Here is a 20,119-nt window from a genome sequence, read left to right as displayed (position 1 = left end):
GAGAATGTGGCTATTGACCTAATTCTATTCTCATGGCAAATTCAAGAAGAAATGAACAGTGATGCCCTCTCATACGCTATAATCCAGCCTCCCCAGTCCCCAAAGATCCAAGATTCCAAATACTTTAACTTTCATATTTAGTAACAACAATGCCAAACTTGGGGCTTTTTTTTTTTTTTTTCTGCATAGATGTTGCCCTTGGTACAAGTTTGTAAGGCTTTCTCTCAGCGTGCAAGTGAAAAGCAGCTGATTTAAGATTGTCATAGCAAGTTACAGAGCCCCCCGCTGCTCACACACAGAACTAAACCTGCTCCTGGTACAATTAGAAATGTTCTCTCCCTGGTATTTTTATTTATTCATTTTCCTCCTCTGGAAATAGAACAATTGCTCTAAAATTAACCCTGTCAGGACTTCATGGCTATCACAGCAATAGGCATAAATACGAATTTGGTCCCCAGATCGTATTTCTTGTTGGTGTTTTAGTCTTAAATAGGCATCTAAGGCAATGCCTCCACCAATCTCCTAGTTTGGAAACCCCTTTTGGATTCCAGTTCTTCCACGACAGAGCTATCCAAAGGGAGTATAGGATTTCTCCAACAAAGCGTAATTCACTTCATAGGCCATGGCGGAAATCTGACCCCCGGCCACAATCAACAAGAATCACGCCATTAGGACTCTCAGAAAGTTGCTAATCACTCCTTTTTACCCTGTGGATCAGAGAGCAATTCGGAACTTACCCCTCCTTCCAGAGGGCTTGCTATCCACCCAAGTTCTCCCTGAACAGATCTGGAATCCAGTAAAGTAACTGCAAAAAACCAAAGAAAAATAGATTAATTTCCAATTGCAAAAAGCCAATACTACAAAAAACCATTTGCCTGAGCGTTTCCATATGTGCCGAGGGTGTGCATATCCAACTCTGATCAAAACCTAAACCCGGTCTCACTTATGTAAATAATCATTACTCACTCGATCTTCTCCCCTCTTTAAATCTGCAGGTTCTTATTTATTTAACTTGCTTAGCATTTAAAATTCCATCCCAGGACTCAGTTGATTCTTTTTCTAAAAAGGATGAATTGAGAATCTCAAGTACAATTCAAAAAATAAATATATCTATGTAGGGCAGTTACACTCCCAAGCAAAATCTGCATTCATCTCTGTCTGGTATCTACTAGAGTTATTTGTTTTTGCAAGTTTCAGATGACCGCATAACTCATCATCATGGTGACAGAGCCACAAGTGAATTCTATCAGAGAGTACTCAAAAGGGTCATGAAAAGGCTCTCTCCCCTACCATTTTTTTTTTTTTCCTCCACCACCAAATAAATAGGCCCTGGATGTGGTATCCGCTGCTTTTTTAAATATCAAAGTTTCAGAAGGGGGAAATGGCAGACGTGTGGAATTAGAATGCAAATACACTTAAGTATTCTATTTGGCCTTTTTGAAGACAATCGGAGACTCCTTCCCCCAAGAGGAAATCACTGGTTTAAATTTTAGTTATGGAGGACTGCCTAATAGATTTAGTATGCTTGTGCTACACCTAAGAGTATGCATCCCAGCTTGGGGGGACCGGGAGGGCGGCTATACGACGGTCGCACCCCGCCCACGCTGGAACAGTCCTAGGCACCGAGAACATTGAAAACGACGCAATGAATTCCTAAACTCTCCACATTGTCTTTCCCATCGAGATCTGCAGGCCTGGGGGTCGAAAGGCCCATCTCAAAGGAACCACTGGGTTATTAATTTGATCAGGGAGGCTGGCTCTTCAGGCTGGGGGAGGGGTGGGAAATGGGAAACCTTCACCCTTGCTCGTGCGCACCCCAACTCTCAGTATCGCCCCCCGGCCCCTGAATTCTGCCCACCTCTCCTCTCATTTCACCCCGACGTCAAAGTAGTTAAAAATGAGCCTCTTTCTCCTGATTTTCCCGAGAAACCTGAATTCCTAGGTTCTGTTAATTATTTTAAAATGTAGAGCCTTCCCTGGGTCGCTCCCGCCCGGAGTTGCGCCCCCCCCTTCTCTCCTCTTGGTCTCTAGAGAAAAGCCCGCTACATCCATTTGGATTTATGTAAGGTGGATTAGGGACACAAAGGGAACAATAAGACCCAATTTACAAAAAAAGGAAGGGAGTAGAAAGGGAGGGTAAAAGGGAGAAAAGAAAACGTGATGGGAATAAAAAGCAACAAAATGAATTAATTTTTAAGGGGGAGGAGGGGTCGGAGAGGGGTTGACCCCCCTCCTTTCTACATCAGCCTACAGCTCCATCACCGCCTTTTTTGTCTAGGGCTCCCAAGTTTTGCTCCCCAAAGAAAAAACAAGGGGAAAAAAGGAAAAAATCTCTGCGTTTGCTGCAGAGAGGTCTTGGGGGACGTCCTAACAAGAGTGCGAAGTAGTCAGGAGAACGCGGGATCCACGATACCGCTCAGAGGAACGACCCCAGGGACCGAGGGGCAGCAGGGACCGAGATGGCCCACGTCGGTAGGAGAGAGGAGATCGAAAGGGTGACAGAGCGCCTCTTTCCTCCCAAGCCTTGTCTGCCGGCAGGTGTGTGAATCTCTGGGAGGTTGCGTCCGGCGAGCTCTTGGCACCGCCTGCCCAGCCAAGGCTAAGTTGGTTTTTGGCTCCCTCCTTCGGAACAGGGAAAATGATAGATTGTACGGGAATGGATGCACGGATCCTGGAGAGATGGACAGTCGGATGGATGGATGGATGGATGGATGGATGGGGGAGGGTGGGGAGGTGAAGGAGTCGGCGAGCCAGTTGCGCGCACGCTCGAGCGCGAGCATCGCCGGAACATAAGCGCACACAATCGGGGCACTCGAGCACAGGCACACAATTGTCCGCGTCGACGCGGACACCCGCGCACCCACAGACACCCATATGCGCGCGCGCGCGCGCGCATACCCACACGCACACGCAACTCGCCTTTCTCTGAGATCATCAGAAACTAAATGATAAACCCCCACCTCCCCGACACAGACACACACACACACACACACACACACACACACAGCCCTCCAGCATGTCCAAACAGACGCACATAAAACTGAGCACCTACACTGATCCAGTTGGTCCGGCACGTTCCCTTCAAACTAACCCGCTGTACAGTTGTAGGGGCAAAAAGCTAAAACTCGAGTACGTTCAGCTTGCCAGCGGGTTCCCAAGGTCTGCGGGGTGACATGAGGAGCTTGGTGTCCCCTAGGCCAGCAATCGCACCCCGACGGCACGGGGGCCCGGCTGGGAGAAAGGTATCTGACGCCGGGTGCTAGCAATCAAATCAGGTCACCGGCGACCGGCGAGCGGCGCCACGACCGCTGCGCGGCGGAGGCCCGGCAGCCAGGTCCCGGGAAGCGCAGGGCTCGGGAAACTTTGCAGAAACCAGAGCTCGCAAAGCTTTCGCAAGAACCCGAGAGCACCACCATACCCTCAGGGACCTCCAGGTTTCCGTTCCCCCTCGACCTGGGCTGAGTGGGTAAGTGGCGGTAGGAGTAGGTCCACAAAATTTATTTATTTATTTGTTTTCTTGGCGTTGTCTCCCATGCATCCCCTCGGGGCACCTCGGGCTGCCCTCGCCGGTGGATGCCGATAAACTTTGTCCTTTCGCTACAAACTTGGGCAACCTCGCCACACGCACGGGTCACCGCCCCGAGGCAGGCTGCCCGGCCGCTCCCCGCCTTCCCTTCGCGGTTCCCGTCGCTCCAGACCCCTTTCTCCGGAGTCAAGGCGACCGCTCGCGCCGGGATCCCCCTGCACCCTCCGGCCTCGCGCTCCCGGGGACCATTCACCCGCCGATCTTCGCCTCTCTGTCCCAGACCGCAGAAAGGCCGCCCCGTTCTTACCTTCATTCGCGGGATACACCCTGGAACCGGTGACAGCGTCGCAAATCCCAAACAGAAACGAAAAGAGGAGGAAATAAAAAATCCCAGCCATGGTTCGCCGGTGCTAACGCTGCTCCTGCCGCTTCTATCCCAGTGGAATAAATGCTTAAGTTAGGAGTGCAGCAGGCTGAAGACATTGCCAAGGGGGTGGGCCCGGCCTGTGACGTGCACCCGCCAGTCCGGGGCTTGCAGCCAATAGTAGCGCAGAAGGGGTTGCCTTGCTCCGCCCCCGATGAGCAGAGCCCGCCCCTATGCCCCGCCCACTCGGCTCGGCTGGGCGCTTGGTCTCCCCGGGATTAAGGGGGCGAGTTCTGCCGCGTCCCTCCCCTGCTGGAGTGAAGCAGCGGGTCCCCTGGTCGCATCTCAGCGGTCCAGCCCCTGGACAGCGGAAGGAGCTTCGAAAGACTCTGAATTGGTTGGGGGAAGTCCGAGGAAAGGGTGGGAACCCAATCTTACGCCTCGGGCGGTTTGAGATGGAGGAAAATGCTCTTTTATTGCAATAAAAAAAGTATCAAGTTGACCTGCCTCTTTGCTGTTGCTCTTTTTCTGAGGGTCGAAGTGTTCGCCTCCCGCGCGCCCCGACTCAGGCTACACGTTCACTCCTGCGCGCGGCCGCGGCCTCTCTCTGCTACCTGGCTCCTGGCCCCATTTTGTGTCTGTGGTGCATCTACATATGAAATGCTCTTTGGGGAGAGTTCTGTGGCTTGATTACTGCTTTTTTCCCAGGCTCCCAGCTGCCTGGAGAGCGGTACCTAATCAGTCCCCAACGTCGAGTGCAGCCCTCGGCCTGTCTCCAGAGACTGAACGAAAGACTTTCTAGCAACGGAGAAGCCCCCTCAGGCCCCATCTCCGCGCTCAGCCGTGGAGGGAAAGGCGCTTCCACCTCCCCGGCCCCCGGGACAGGACTCCCCACCCCGGCAAGGCGCCCCGAGATGGCCTTGGCTGCCGGAATCAACTGTGTGTTCCCCGTGGGGAGTCCCTGGAACCGGGCCTAGCAAGTTCGGGGCCCGGGGGGTAGAGGCGAAGAGCTGAAGTGGAAGTGCCGGGACCTGCCGCAAACCCGAGCTCGGGGGCTGCCCGGAGCGGTTGCTGCCGCCCTGCGCTCCCGTGGCTCCCCTGCGCTGGTCCGGACAGCTCTCGCCGCCCCAGTAGACGGTGGTGAGCGACAGGACCCGCAGAAATCCGCGCAGCCGCCCCCGCCGAGGTGCTGCGGGTGTCACTGTGGGCCTCCTGGGGGCCCAGGCAGCACTGGGCCCTGGTTTGTCCCCTGATGCCCCGGACGCGGGCGCAGCCAACTGAGCGCTGCCCGGAGACCGCAACGCAGCAGGCGGCCCGGGGCCCGGCCTCCGACGTGACTCGGTGAATTTCTCCGGACGTTTGAAGACGCCCCGATTCCTGACGAGGCCTCCCTCCTTCTCTCCTCCTCCCAAACCACCCCTCTTCTGGCTCCCCACGGGGTAGGGCCAGGTTTTCCTCCCCGGCCTTGGTCCCAGCGGGAAGGCGACAGCGGAGAGATGGAAGCGCCTTTCCCTCTCCGGCGGCAGCTCATCGTGAACCAAGCGCGCCACCTGCCGGCCAGAAAAGGGAGTGCGAGGCCCGCGAGGAAGGGCGAGCGGACAAAGACCGCAGCACGCAGTCCGCAGAGTAGGTGTGTCCGTGGGGTATCTTTTCATCCACCCGCCCCTCTCCGGAGCACCCAGGCCACCCCTGCGCAGTGGTGGCGGGTGGCCGTGGAGAGGGCCCGGGAGTCCTGTCGCACTTCTCGCCAGCTGGATTGCAGAAGACGAAATCAGAAAGCGTTTCAAGGAGAAACTCTTAGTATCCCAGGGGTTGCCTGAGTAGCTGCCATCCCTGAAATAGAAATCCTAGAGAAAGAACGAGGGGTGTAGGGCGGTGTGGAGGAGAAAGCAGATCGCGGCCACGGTTTCAGGTCATTGGCCTCCGTAGCACATCGTGTCTACTCCACTTGTGCAAATTCAGACCCGGGCTAATTATATGGGCAACTTTTACTTGAGCGCGCTTGGCGAGGCGCTGGGCAGTAGCCGTGTGAGTCGGTGGCCTAGAGGGACAGCTTGTGCGGCTCCAGACTTTCTGACTTCTCCGTGAAGGACCTGCTGAAATGTCACAGTCTGAGGAAGTGGATTTCAGTTATTGTAGCTACTGATTTTACACAAGTGAAAAGGGGGAAAGAAATGCACGCGGGGGATATATATGTATGTGTGCGTATAAATTATTTAAAATAACTGCGCGAAGTCCTTCTAAGGAATGCATTTCTAGGTTCCTTCACGTGTCTCCCTGAGGTTTATTGAAAAAGGAGATGAACATTGGTCCCTGTCATTCTGTACACAGACTCAGCGGAGAAAAAGAGCAATCCGAATGATTTTTAAAACGTTTTTAAACAATAGTTGCTTGTTGCCTCTCTGCAAGATTTGAGTGCTGCATGTATGGGTGGTTGAAATGGGAAATCGACTGGCTGCCTCCTTAGAAACAGTCAAATTTCTAAAACATGAACCATTCCCTGCCCCCCCGCCCCGGTATCTGCACACTGATTATTAAAGTCTTTCTAGCCACAGCTGCCTGAAAGCAAGGCTTCACTTGCTAGGGGACATTCAGTGATGTCCGTCCCCTTTTTTCTTCCCATTTCCCTTTTCAGGACCCAAAGCAGCCCAATAATCTGGAGACCCAAGAGGCAGGAAATGCTAACTTGGGAAAACTGAACTATAACTTCCTCTTTATAGCATTTCTGGGCTGAAGATCAGAAATGAGCTGTTGAATACTGAAGTATTTAGGATGAAAGTATACGATAGCTTGGATTTCTGTAGAAACATTCCAATAAAAAAAGAAAAAGAAAGAAAAAGAGTAAAGGAATAAATAGATGAAAGAGAATTGGGAAATTTGGGGTATATTTTTAAGTGCCGAATAATAGGACTCGTGAATTCATTATACTATTCTTTCTATGCTTAAGTGTGTTCAATGTTTTCCGTAATAAAAGTTATAGTAGAAAAAAAAAAGAAATGAGGTGCTGAAAATTCCTCTGTCCACTGTGACAACCTAGAGGAAAAGTGTTCTAATCCAACAGACATGATTCCTCCTTAAAAACAGGACAAAAATGAAAAAAAAAGATGGTGGTCCTGGTCTACCATCTATGCAAACCCCCTACTTTATTGGAAAACGCCTTGGAATTTTCAGACGTTTGAGAGTATTTGCAACAAATCAGTCACTCAGTGAAGTCGAAAGCATACAATAGAATACCACACAAAAAGCGCCTAAAATTACCTACTTTTAGTATCAATTAGCTTGACTCTTTAATAAAACTAGCCTCCCCACTGCTGTGAGAAGTTGAGAGTATTTTGAATCCAATAAGAGATATGTCAAAACATATATGCTTATAAGCTTAATGAAAATAATAATTCAATAATTTGAAATTCTTGGCATAATTGTTCTTTTTGTACAGTGCCTACCATAAAATCTTGAGCTACAAAGTACATTTTAAATGCTTATTTGAATTAAGGTTGAATTTCAAAAGTATCTCTAATTTGTAAAGACTTTTCAAAATAACACCAAGTATCTTAGGAGTTTCTGCATCTAAACGGAGGACCAATTTTACCACAGTAACAAGAACATTGGACCTTTGGACAAAAAAACAACAATAAAGCGAGGGCATGGAAGACTAGAGAAAAGGTTAGAATGAGAACAGGAATCCACTCTGCCTTTTACTAGACAGTCTGCCAGATTTTCTAGGTAGTGTAGCTGGACTTCCCTGGACCTTGGTCTCTTTATTAATAAATGGAGTCTCCAACAGTGCTCCAATGACTCCCTGTCATTGCCAGAACCAGGATTTTCAAGACTGACATCCCTAGTTTAACATTCTAACAGTTCTTTTACTAGCTGGGTGTCTTTGTGTAAGTTACTTAACCTCTCTGAGATATGGTTTTCTTATCTGTGAATTGTAGATAGCTATGTGATTCTTCTGAAATGGAATAAATTTTGTAGAGCACGTAGTATGGTGTCTGGTTCATGATCAGTAGCTATTATTACTTTCAAATAACATCTCATTAATAACTATTAATATTTTTAAATGTGCAATCATTTGTTCAGCTTGAAACTTCCCTTCCATAAGGAAACCAATCTCTGTGATTCACCTTATGCTCTCCATGAGAGGAGAAGGCTTTATTTCACCAACTCCTGGAGTAGGTAGGGGAAATAAATTCTAAGTGCTTCCCTTCTTTCATTGTTGATTTATTACAGCTCACACTAAACTCTTATATCCCTACATGATTCAGTGGGATTTGAATCTAGGGATTGTAACTGTCTTCAAATATAATAGTTTCAAAAATAATTAAATGAAACAAGGTGTAAAGAATAAAAAATGTCACCACCAAGTCAAGATATTGGTGATAATGAATAACCAAAGCTGTAATGAAATATCAACTTTTGTCAGAAAAATGCCCCTAAACTTAGCTACCACCTGAAATATAATGATCTGAAACTATAGTTGATGGGCTTCTTAAATCTCCCAGGAAACTTTGTTGGAGATTTTATCTTTTGATGTCAAGGCTTTGCTGCTATTTCTTATGCAAATAAGAAGCAGGCCACTTGTTAGCCCTTTACACCTCAGTGGGAAAGAGAGCCCGGAACTCAGGTCTTGACCAGTCAGACGGGTGAGATACTAAGACACAGTAAAAGACCTTCAGAATCCCTGAGGAAAAGGACAAGAAAATAAGGGTGGAGATCTCAAGGAGTCAAAACTTTTCTGAAAGTCTGTCTGGTGCTATATCTGAATTTTTGTTCAACTCAAACATTACTCAAGTGCCTACTGTGTGCCAAAGACCACGTGATTAAGATGTGAACGTTGTCTTTTCAGCCCTGGGCAGGCACGACACCCACCGCATGGGGGTGGGGGAACCGAATAGAAACCACCGGGAAACTTTTGTTCTCCTGGGAGCTGTGGAGAAGGAGGTGGAACGAGAGGAAGACACCCACCCAGTTCAGTCCTGCAGCAACTCTAGATATTCAGAACTAAACGTTTTGCAGAGACAATGCACCTTTCTTCAGGAGAATTCAGAGGAGATCACTTGCATCTGTTTTTGGCTGTCCTGAGAACATGAGTCAAACATCAAAACTATTTGATTTTATGCCTATGAAGAAATGTAGAATGTTTTTTACTTGGAACCCTTTGATACAACACCTAGCAAATGGTGTTCACTCATTCTTACTCAAAATGCCAATGTAAAGCTGCAAGTTACAGCCACTATTTTGGCTATTAAATATTTTAGTATTTAAGAGCTATGTTGATTTATGATTATTAAAAGAGCTCTGGAATTACAGTTGTTTTATGATGAAAAACTAATGATAATATATATGGGGATAACATAAACTGGAACTTTTTTATTTTTAGCCCCGTTAAAAGAGAAGTAATTATCTGGTTAGAGAACCAATTTCTAGAAGCACAGCAACAGCCACTTCTCCCTTTTATTTTTTCTTTCTGAAAAACCATATGTAATTGCAGTGAAATGCTATAAGAAAAATAATAGGATTGTGAACATGATTTATGATTTAGTGCATAATGAGAATGGAAGTTTAGAAACGTAATTTTCCTTTCCCCATCATAGTCTAAAGCATTTACAGAGTGCTTATACCTCCAATATTTATTTTGTAATTTAAAAGATCTCTGAATATTTTTAAAATGTCTTAAATGACAGATATGTACTGTGGACAAAAAATTGTTGCCTGCCATTTCAGTAAACAATGAATACTGCTCACCACCAAGTCATCAGCCACGGCAGCTGTCCCCAACGGTGCACCCTGAGGGGAATTCGGGATGCAGAAAAACAGGATACTGGCCCTAGATAGTTAAGATGCATATCAAAGAAATAATTTCAACCTGCCCAGAATCTTGCATCTTTCCATATATAGAAAAGCAATCAAATGATTAACTTGAGATGTCTGGTTTTTGTGATTAGCAGTAATCTTTTGATGTTGGATTACATGTTTTGTTTTTTTGGTGTGTGTATGTGTGTTTTTTTGTTTTTGTTTTTTTTTTAGCAAAAGCTCCTGTATATCCCGTCTCCTCTCTTACCTCTTTGGAACAGTTCCTCAGAGCTTTCTGAGAGGCTGCTTTCCCGGCCTATAGTCCTCGGTAATGGCCCGGATAAAACATAATTCTCAACTTTTCGTTTGTGCGTTTCTTTCAGTCAGCAGTAAAATATAAATTCTTTAAATGTTTATTTAATTAATGGAATGTTATAAGCATATTTATAGAGGAAATATTGCTTTTGAAATTATGTTTATATTTTATTTCTGTAACCTAATAACTTATTTCAATTAATAAATAAGGAAAGCTTTTTGCCTGCAAAAGATTATGCCTTTTGACTGTTTATTCAAAAGGACTAAAGAGGAAACTCAGCCAAAACTCCAAGAAACATAGTACAGGCTTTTTTTTTTTCTGAATTACAATACTACTTGAGTCCCAACGTAAATCAGTAAAACCTTATTAAAATCAATTGAACGTAAGTAAATTCCCTATATAAAGAAATAAAGTGAGGTTCATAAACATGCTTTAGTTAGAACTGGCATTATTTGGACATAGAATGTTTAAAACCAATGAAAAATTCGTATAAAATAAATGCTAACTCAGGAGTCTATGCACAAACCTACATCATACAACTTTAAAATATATTAAGCAGCCCTCTTTTACTTAGTCATATGTGGAATTACTTTTTCTTAGATCATGCCTATATCTGCACAAATAAACTGGCTGAAATTCAGGCCAACAATGAGTTATTTGAAGTAGGGAGGTGAAAAGAAATTCAGTTAGTAACGGATCATTTGACTCAAACTGACATTTAAAGTATATCGGTTGGACCATTTGGCTTTTTTCTTATTCAATTCTATGTGTATGCACCCCAGGTTTTCTTTTGATGGGGCAGTCAGAGAAGAAGTTAAAAATTAGGCGTTAAAATGCAGAGAATGGTAGTCCCATGCCATTTATTATTTAAATTTGTGACTCTAGTAACACAGCCTTTTAAGAAGAACATCCTTAAACATCTCTAGCTGGATTGGAAACTGAGTCATCCCAGTTTGGGATAAATCTTTCTTCTATAGAGAATATTTGTACCTGCTAAATATTATAGGATTTATCTCCTGAGACTTGATACTCCACTCTGACATTCGGGATTAACGTGTGGGTTACGATATATGGCCTGACTTTTAAGTCTCTATCTCTTGCAGCTCTGAATTAAAACAAATTTGAACCAAAACATGCACAGGTGATTATGAGAGGTATTCCAACATGCATTAACTTTAAGAGTGAGGTCCCATTGCAGAAGCTATAACCTGCCTACTTATATTACATAGACACCTCTCAGAGGTAATTGGTCATCGGCAGGAAATTAATCAAGTCTGTTCCATTAAATGGTCAGTTTACTGCAGCTCAGTAAAGCTGGGGGCGGGGGGCGGAATGAATTGGGAGATTCATTGTGGGTCTGTGGGTCTGGGAGCACTGTCGCTTATAACATTTGGGTTTCTGGTCTACCAGGCAAAAGGACTGACATGTATACACTATCGATACTATGTATAAAGTAGATAACTAAGGAGAACTTACTGTACAGCACAGGGAACTCTACTCAGTGCTCTGTGGTGACCTAAATGGGAAAGCAATCCAAAAAAGAGGGGATATATGTATACGTACAGCAGATTCACTCTGCTGTACAGTAGAAACTAACATAACACTGTAAAGCAACTATACTCCAATAAAAATTTTTAAAAAAACAAAACTGGGCCGCATATCCTCCATGTGTCTCCTTATGTTCTCATCTGAAACGTTTATAGTTTTCAATCAGATTATTATCATTTAAAACACTTCGATAAATGCCCAGTTGTGCCCATCCTGCTTAGCAGGCCACCCTGGTTAAGTGACTCCAAGAACTAAAGTTACAGTGCAGAAATCACCGCGCAGGTAGAATCCAAGGCAAAGAGGAAATTCAGGATGCTCTGGGTCTTGCCATTTACAGTTTTCTTTAACAATACAGTTATCGTGCCACTTTACAATATGTATTTATGTGTTATAGCTATCCATCTATTTATAAACTTGGGTACTCGTTTTAAAACCTGACTTCGATTAAAAATAAAACTAGGCGGCTTTAAAGCTCCTCAAGGCTGCTGAGGCTGGAAGGGTCTGTGGTTTAGAAGCTTCCTCTTGCTGTATTCTGATTGAATCTGCTCAGCTCTCTGTTTTTTCCGTGTCCACCTACACACAGCTGTCCATCTCCCGGCAACCTTTTTGCTGTCAGTCAAGTGACAGCCTTGGATGGAAGCTTTGTGTGCCAAGGCATCCTGAGGCCCAGCACTACATTTAGGTAGAAAAGGAGGGGGGCACATAACTAATTCTTCTTCAAAAGCTGGTGATGAGAGGCTACCAGAGGGAGGGTTTGATCTACAGTCCTTCAGAGACTGCTTTCTCAAACACAGGCAAAAATGCAAACACATACATATACCAAACTCCCACATCTGTAGCCCAGCAATGTGATGTAATAATCACCCTGGGAAGGCAAGCATTCCAAGGCTTGTTGATGCAAAGAATAAAGCTCCCTTGCTGAATCTTTTTGGGGACTGGTGCCCAAGAATAGTCCTAGTTTCTCTCCTAGTTTGAGTGATCAGAGGTTCTAGCTTCCCCTTTCTCGGATTGATTGATTCTTAGCTGACCTGTAAGTACTGATATCTCTTCATAAAATTACTTGGGAACATTTGTTTTTGCTAATTGGAAAGTAGCTGGAGGAATGTTATGCTTGAGACTTTGCATGGATTGCATCTTGTATAATGTAATGTCTTAATATCGGAAGGAGGTTGCATTCTACAATAGGAAGCCCCGCTATTGAGATGTTTCTATTTGTACAGTAGATTACTTCTCTGAAAAGTCAGATAGGTCATTAGCACAAATTAAAATTCCAATCTCTAGAAAGAGAGACCGGATTAAGACGTAAGCCTCATTTTAATTACTTTGTTTTTATTTTGTGCCATCTGCATTCTGATTATGAGTCTCTGAAGCTGAACATCATATTTCCTGATCTGCTAAAGTTGCAGGATCTTTAAACCAAATGTTCCAAGTTTACTCTAAAATCACTAGGAGCCCTGATATTCTCTAAAAATAAACGGATTAATTTTCGCCTTGTCACAGGAAATAAAATATATTTGCCTCTGTTTCGATTAAGATACATACCACCTAAAATATTTAATATATTATAACATGGTAATATATTATAGCTTACTTTTTTGTAGTAGCTGTACTCAAGTTTTACTATGTTTCTATTTTTATTTTTTGTTTTCTTGGAGATAAGAAGATATAAAAGTAAAATGCATGAAAGGTATAGATTTGAATATTATAGCTTATCATCTTGTGTAAATGACCTGTTTTGCTGTGGGTCTGGGAGCACTGTCGCTTATAACATTTGGGTTTCTGGTCTACCAGGCAAAAGGCAAGCAGTAGTTTTTCAGGGGCAAGAGTGTAACCAATAAACCTGAGCAAATAACTTTATAACCCTGGAGCTTACTTGGGATGTTAACACAGATGGTTGGCAAATCCATGGGGAATGTTGAGCAAATGTTTGATTCGCCAATGCCTTAAACCTGTTGAGTGCAAAGCTAATAATTACCACGGAAATAATTTTGTGATTCTTTTTTTCTAAACACAGCGAATCTTCAAAAACAGTGCTTCTTTCGGTACTTAGTATAAAAAAATAGAACAAATCTAAATGTAAAGAATTCTGGAAAAATATACACACATGAAACTAAGAGTTGCAAAGATAGAAAAGCCTTAAACTTTTAGAATTAAAGCCATATTATTGATTATTCTCAGTTTACACAGATCCTTCTTCAAAGATAATTTACCTATTTATAATTCTGTAATATGTTTTGCTCTTCATGTTCTGATGAAATTCACATGCATAATTCAAATCTAATATCACTTAGAGTTCAACATTTTTGCCAATTGATTAATTTTCAAACTGATGAAATTGGTGAGAACAAATGAAGTGGTACTCAGAATTAATATTTTAAAGCTCTTGGAAACCCCCAATAAATTACACTTGGTTGTGGATAGAAATGGGCTTTCAATAAATTGTCTTCTTGGTAAGATAATGCCAAGAATAATATTGGTCTTTAGAATTCAATTTGGTCGGTTTGGTGTATTTTAATACAAAGTGTGCTTGGAGATTATCTGTACAAATACGCATACACATAAGAACAAACTCACACAAGCCTAGAGATACTCTTGGCAAGCCACTGAGGTTAATTATCTCTATAAAGAATACGCTTTTGAGTAATACCATCTTGCCTTCTAACTCAGAATAAAAGCAGTTTATATAGGGGAAAGGGGGAAGGATGATTGATTAAAGAAAAAAATAAACTCCTTAAAAATTGGCATCTGTATAAAATTGCCTCTTGTAACTTCAAAATAAGTTATTGATTTTCTCTTTCAAGTCCATATTATTGAATTTCTCCTTAATTCTTTCTTCACCATGGAAAACATACATTTTTCCATTTATGTTCAGGGTATTTAATTTGGGAAATAACCATAAAAAATGAATTTCAGTAGGTAGTCATATTGTGTGTGGACAGGTGTTTTCCTTTAGGTATATTCATCAATGAATCAGGTTGTAATTAACCGATGCTATAAAATTGAACTAGCTGATGGTGAAAATTTTCCCCAAAGTTTGGGAGGTTTGCTTCTTTTCTGTGACCACATAGGATTTGCATTGACTTTCTTTATGGTGCCCATTAATTATAGCCATTTGGGGAATAAATGCAGATTTTTCATACAATTACTTGCTTGCTGCCAAACCAAAATGGATGGCCTTGGGTTACACCGTATTGGACAGATGTGCCCATTTCCGTAAACAGAGTATCTAACTACATTCCCCATTGTCTCTGCAGTCCACTTTTGATTTCAGGAGCCTGAAGCCTGTCCCCCAAAGCCACCAGCATTAGCTTCTTTTTTTAGCTGATTATTTGCCTGCCGCCAACACAGAGAGAAATAAAACGCGAAACAAACACAAATGGCTTAGCTACTTGTTAGCAAGTGTGCTTAAAGTTAGATGGTTTAGAAGATTCAAATTCGTGATTAAAATGAGGTTCAGAGAAACTAATGCTTTTTCACTTTTTTCCCTGTTCTCACTTTTTGTCAGGAATCAAAGAAAATTTAGAATTGTCTGAACTTTAAAAAATACTGTCAGAATTAAGCATTGTATAAAAACCTATTTCTCCATGGATGTGACATAATAGACTCATAGAAAGATTTAACGGTGAAAGGTTTGACCATTTGAGAGTAAGCTTGACTGCCCGTGACATGTGATTTGTAACTTTATTGAGACCCAAACTCAAACTGTGCATCTATGGCTAAAGCAGGAGAGAGAATCATTTAGTTAAAAGACCCTAACTGTCCATCTGATATTCAACCTCATCTCAGGTCTCATGTTTTCTGTTCTTCTTCTCACACACAGTAACTCTCTTTACATTTATCACATTCTAGGAGGGAAATGTATGCCCTCGTGAGAGCCTCAGTTTCTTCATCTGTAGAATGGGACTAATAATAGCGCCCACTTCAGGATTGTTATAGGAATTCAGTGAGATACTCTATATTCAGCCATAGGCATAGTGCCTGGCACAAAATAATGGTTTGTTGTTAACATTATTATACCTTAATTTGGTGAGGCGCTAGATAACTGCAGTAAATCATTTTTTTTAAATCGGACCATACATTTTTATTATTTAATGTAATTGTCTGAAAGATGTTTTTAAAGAGCCTCACAAGTACTCTTTCACCAAAAATTTACTGTTTCCATTTGTTATTAGTCTTCAATTCAGAGGTAGACGCACTGTTAGTCCATGGGAATTGTCTCCTTCCTGTGTACCATCTCTTGCAGAGATTAATCTGTTTTTATACGTAGATATCTTACATGGTGACCACACACACACACACACACAAATTGCTTCTTTGCTTGGCTATCACAAAGTGTGAGTCTTGATTTCTTTCCTATACCTGAAATATACACGGAAGTAAAGATATCAGTCAAAATTTCTTTCTCCCAAACACAGATGACAAAATCTTAACTAATGGAATGTAGATACTATGTATAACTTAACAAAGCAGAGCATAAAAATCAAACAATTTAACTCAGGGTACTACAGGAACATGTTACACAGTGAAAGAAACGCCATATTAAGAAAGCAAGAATCTTAGATTCTGAATTGTTTGATATTGGACAAGTAATCACTTCTCTCTAAGCCTCCGTTTTCAATCTAGAGCATCTTGATCTAGATGATTGAAAGGATCATCTTCCTTTCAATGCTAAAATAATATAATCCTAGTTCTACCAATTTTCACACTTCTTCCTTGAGGAAGAATAAAGCTTCATATTCAGTCACTTCAAAGTAATTATCCGCTATTCATAAGCAAAGCAAACATCAAATGGTTCATATGCAACTTGATGTTTTTGTATGTAAATCCTAATTTCTGTTAAAATTCTATAAGAACAGTTAAAACCTATTTTGCATTTTATATAAAAAAGCTCTATTTTCTAAAATTACATGTTTAAAAATTCAAACCTATTAAAGAAATATATGAAATGCTCTATATATTTAACTTTTGTTATAATGTTAACCTTTATTGTGTTGATGAATGCCAGCTTATGAATTCATAACTCTCACAGTTAGAGGGTCTTCATAAATAAAGCAACCCACTTAGATCTGCATTTTTCAAATAGCAAGGCAACAAGCAGACCAACAGATGGATGCATTTTTAATTAGTCAATCTATTGCTATCTTTTGGTTAGAAAATTTTCCTGCGGGTGGTAACAAATCTTTTATTGGGAGCAAAAATAAGGACAATCTCAGAATGACAGGTTTCCTAAAAGAATTTATATTTCAATACTTTGATAGCCTATTCAGGTTTTGTAAAGTGATAAATTAAACTAAATTATTGGTGGAAAAACAAATCAAACAAAATAATTTGAGGTTATTGTAAATCTGAGACATGAATAAAATTACCATCAGAATCTAGTTTCTTTCATGTTTACTGATTTTAACTGAATTAAGTAAGCAGCCAGTATGATCTAATTCAATTCAAGGCTGTTTTTGCAATATTGTAAGGAAATAATCTACAATATTAAGCTGCAATTTTTAATTTGCATTATACTGACAAATAACTTTAGAAAAAGATGCCCTTTGTTTTGGAAAAATTGTTATAAAAATGAGAAGATAATATTTATCAAAAGAACCCAGATGCAAAACTGTGAAAGGTTTTCAGAGATTATATTAGGTGGTTCCGAATTTTAAAAGCTGTCTTTTTATAAAAAGAAAAAAACGGTCTATCAGATTATCTCTTCAGATGCACAGAGTAAAGGCAATGGAGAAATGGAGTAATTATTTCCATAATTCAGGCACTTAAAACTTTCTTCTGAAATATCCAAATGATTGATATGATAATTATGACTGAATTAGTCAAATTACTCTTTCACAGTTTGCCTTCTCATTACACTAGTAGATACAATCTAAGTGTGGATGTAACATTTATAAATGCAGAAGACTAAACTCATAGCTTACAGTACCTTTCAAGATTCATTCAATTATATATAATCACTTACTTTTTGGCAACATAGATAGTACCAATTTATCATCCTCTTCTTCAAAAGCACCTATTTAGAACTTTTTTCTCTGGGACACTTTAGCCTGGCTATACAAAAGATTTCAACCTGCAACGCTAGACCATTATAACCATACAACTATTGCCAGCATCTGTGGCATATACACACATGAAATATAGGTAACAATGTAAACATTGGGCTTAGAATTAAATGAATAATGAGTTTAACAATATTTTACCAGGCCATTTAATAGTGTCAAGATATTACATGTTTCTGCAGAGGCTACCAAAAAAAAAAAAAAAAAAGAGAGAGAGAGAGAATCAGTCCTAAATTAGAAATTCACTGATTGTTTCTATAGAAAATCTGATGACAATTTGTATATTTTTTTCATTTTAATTGACTACATTTTTACATCTTTATAAGTCAGAAACATACTATAAGTATAGCTGGGAGAAAAACAAGTATACAAATTTTCTAAATGATCTACTAGTAAATCCAGGTATAGAAACCAAGAGAGGCTCCTGGAATCTAGTCTCATTATCTTGATGAAAGTTATTTAGAAAACAAGGTGTACCTTTTGCCTTCAGAAAATGAATTAAAAACATAATTGTTGATCATGCCTGGGGAAAAGTGCTTTAACATTAATAAAAGAAAGAAGGCAAAAGACCTATTTGGCTTAATTTTCCTTCTTTTTCAATGAGATGAAGAGATACCTTTCAAACTGGAAAGAGGAGGAAAAAAAGATTAAAAATTTAAGCAGTCAAAAATTAGTCTCTACATTAGATGCCAGGCTAATGTGATACCCACGGCAGATACAGTTTCCCCAGGATGAGGGAAAGAAAGAAGAAAGGAGAGAGCAACTTTAAATAACTATAAATCTCCAAGTACAGTTGACCTCTTCCCCAGGAAAATAAAATAACTTACAGGTATGATTGTGGAATAGTGGCTGATAACCTTTAAGACACCGTGAGGATGGATGGAATATGGAAAAAGTGGCAAGCTGCAAATGGTGTCTTGTTATTTGAAAAGTTAAAATGTTGAACTACAGAAATTGTAAACCAGTAAGATCAATAACGAAGTATGGCAAAATGTCCTAACAGTCCTAACAGGTTGTTAAAGATACAGCTTGGGAACGTGTAGAGGAGGAGGTGATCACTAGGCATCAGAATTGTTTCACTGAATTCAAACCATACTTCAATGTCTAGAAGATTTCTGGCCATTGTAGGCGCACAATAAATCGTTACTGACTGCCATTGTTTTCTGGTAGAATAGTTTGTCCAGATAACACCACAGTGCATACTGATTTTAGAAAAACAGTTGATAAAGTCTCTTTAATAATGGACAAGGTGGCTCCGTCCAGTTCAGTACATTTATCAGTGAGTACAATGACATCGAAAGCAAGTTTATCATGTCTTTGACTGGCACACGGGTGAGAAGCCCAGCTAATTTACTGAGAAAGAAGCAGACAAAATTACCTGGTAATAAAGCGCACAAGTAAAATTCTGTGGAGGTAAACATAAAGCCTTGGGTTTCAAGTTTTAAAAGATCAATTATGTAAGTCTGGGATAAAGAAGTTATGACTTCATAACAGTTTATATGAAAAAATATCTATTAGGTTGAGCGGATGAGAAGTTCAACATGTGTCAACAATGGGACAGAGGAGGTGATGAAACAAATGCAGTCTTAGGCTGTGTCGGGTAGAAGAGATGGAATAGTCTTACTGTTTCTACACAGTGTGTACCACATCTGGAGTTGGATGTCCTCTTCTGGATCTCTCATTTTTACAGGGACATTGACAAATGACAAAAGTCTGGAGGAGGGCAACAAGGATGGTTGAGCCTCGAGGCCATGACTTATGAGAAATTGTTGAGGGGGGTGGGTAATGTTTAACAAAGAAGCTTAGCTTAGCAGACCATGACAGCTGTCTTCAAGTAAATGGAGGGCTGTCATGTGGATGAGAAGCACCCTTACTCTACTTTTTTTCCAAGGGCAGAACTAAGATTAGTGGGTAGCTTTTATGAAGGAAGCAGATTTCTTGCCAATGTAAGGAAAAGCATTGTTGTAATTTGAGTTCTTCTCTATCTTATATTCTGTAAAGTAGGGGCCCCAGGGAGAGACTCAAGCAGAGCCTGGTTAGCCATCCATCAGCATTGCTTTAAGAGGGAATTCCTGTATTGATGGGAAAACCGAATTCTTTAACCTCTAAGAGTATTTATGAAATGATGGCTAAAACAAGAAAATTGCTAGGCAATCCAGAAAGAAGTAGGTATGGAAATTCTGCATGGATTCCAGCTATTGTAAACATTTGTAAGGATTAAGAAGGAAGTATTGATCAGAGGGGAGGTTTAGAAGAGAAATCTATCATCTAGGACAGTGTTGTCCATAAAAATATAATATGGAACATATATGTGAGTCACATATGTAATTTTAAATGTTTTAGTAGCCATTTTATAAAATAAAAAAGCTAATAATATATTTTATTTGACCCCATATATCTGAAATATCACCATTTCAATATACAATCCAAATTAAAAAATTTATTGAGATAATTTACACTCTTTTTTTCATATTAAGTCTTCGAAGACCTTTGTGTATATTACAGTTACTTAT

General features: G+C 41.1%; 1 protein-coding gene across 5 annotated transcripts in view; it reads right to left on the bottom strand.

Annotated features, from left to right (window-relative positions):
• Nucleotides 1–3,983, bottom strand: part of EPHA4 (EPH receptor A4) — a 143,739-nt gene extending 139,756 nt beyond the window's left edge. For all 5 annotated transcript variants that reach the window (XR_002174020.3, XR_012332967.1, XM_019923596.3 and 2 more), the window contains exons 1-2: nt 3,834–3,983; nt 738–805 (exon numbers count right to left, since the gene is read on the bottom strand). Coding sequence is in view for 3 of the 5 variants with exons in the window: in XM_019923596.3 (XP_019779155.1) it covers nt 738–805; nt 3,834–3,924 (159 nt within the window). In the remaining 2 variants the exon portion in view is untranslated. The remainder of the gene's footprint in view (nt 1–737; nt 806–3,833) is intronic.
• Between the last annotated feature and the right edge of the window lie 16,136 nt (nt 3,984–20,119).

This window comes from Tursiops truncatus, chromosome 7, assembly GCF_011762595.2.
Source record: "Tursiops truncatus isolate mTurTru1 chromosome 7, mTurTru1.mat.Y, whole genome shotgun sequence".
Classification (NCBI taxonomy): domain Eukaryota; kingdom Metazoa; phylum Chordata; class Mammalia; order Artiodactyla; family Delphinidae; genus Tursiops; species Tursiops truncatus.
This window is presented reverse-complemented; position numbering and strand designations above follow the sequence as displayed.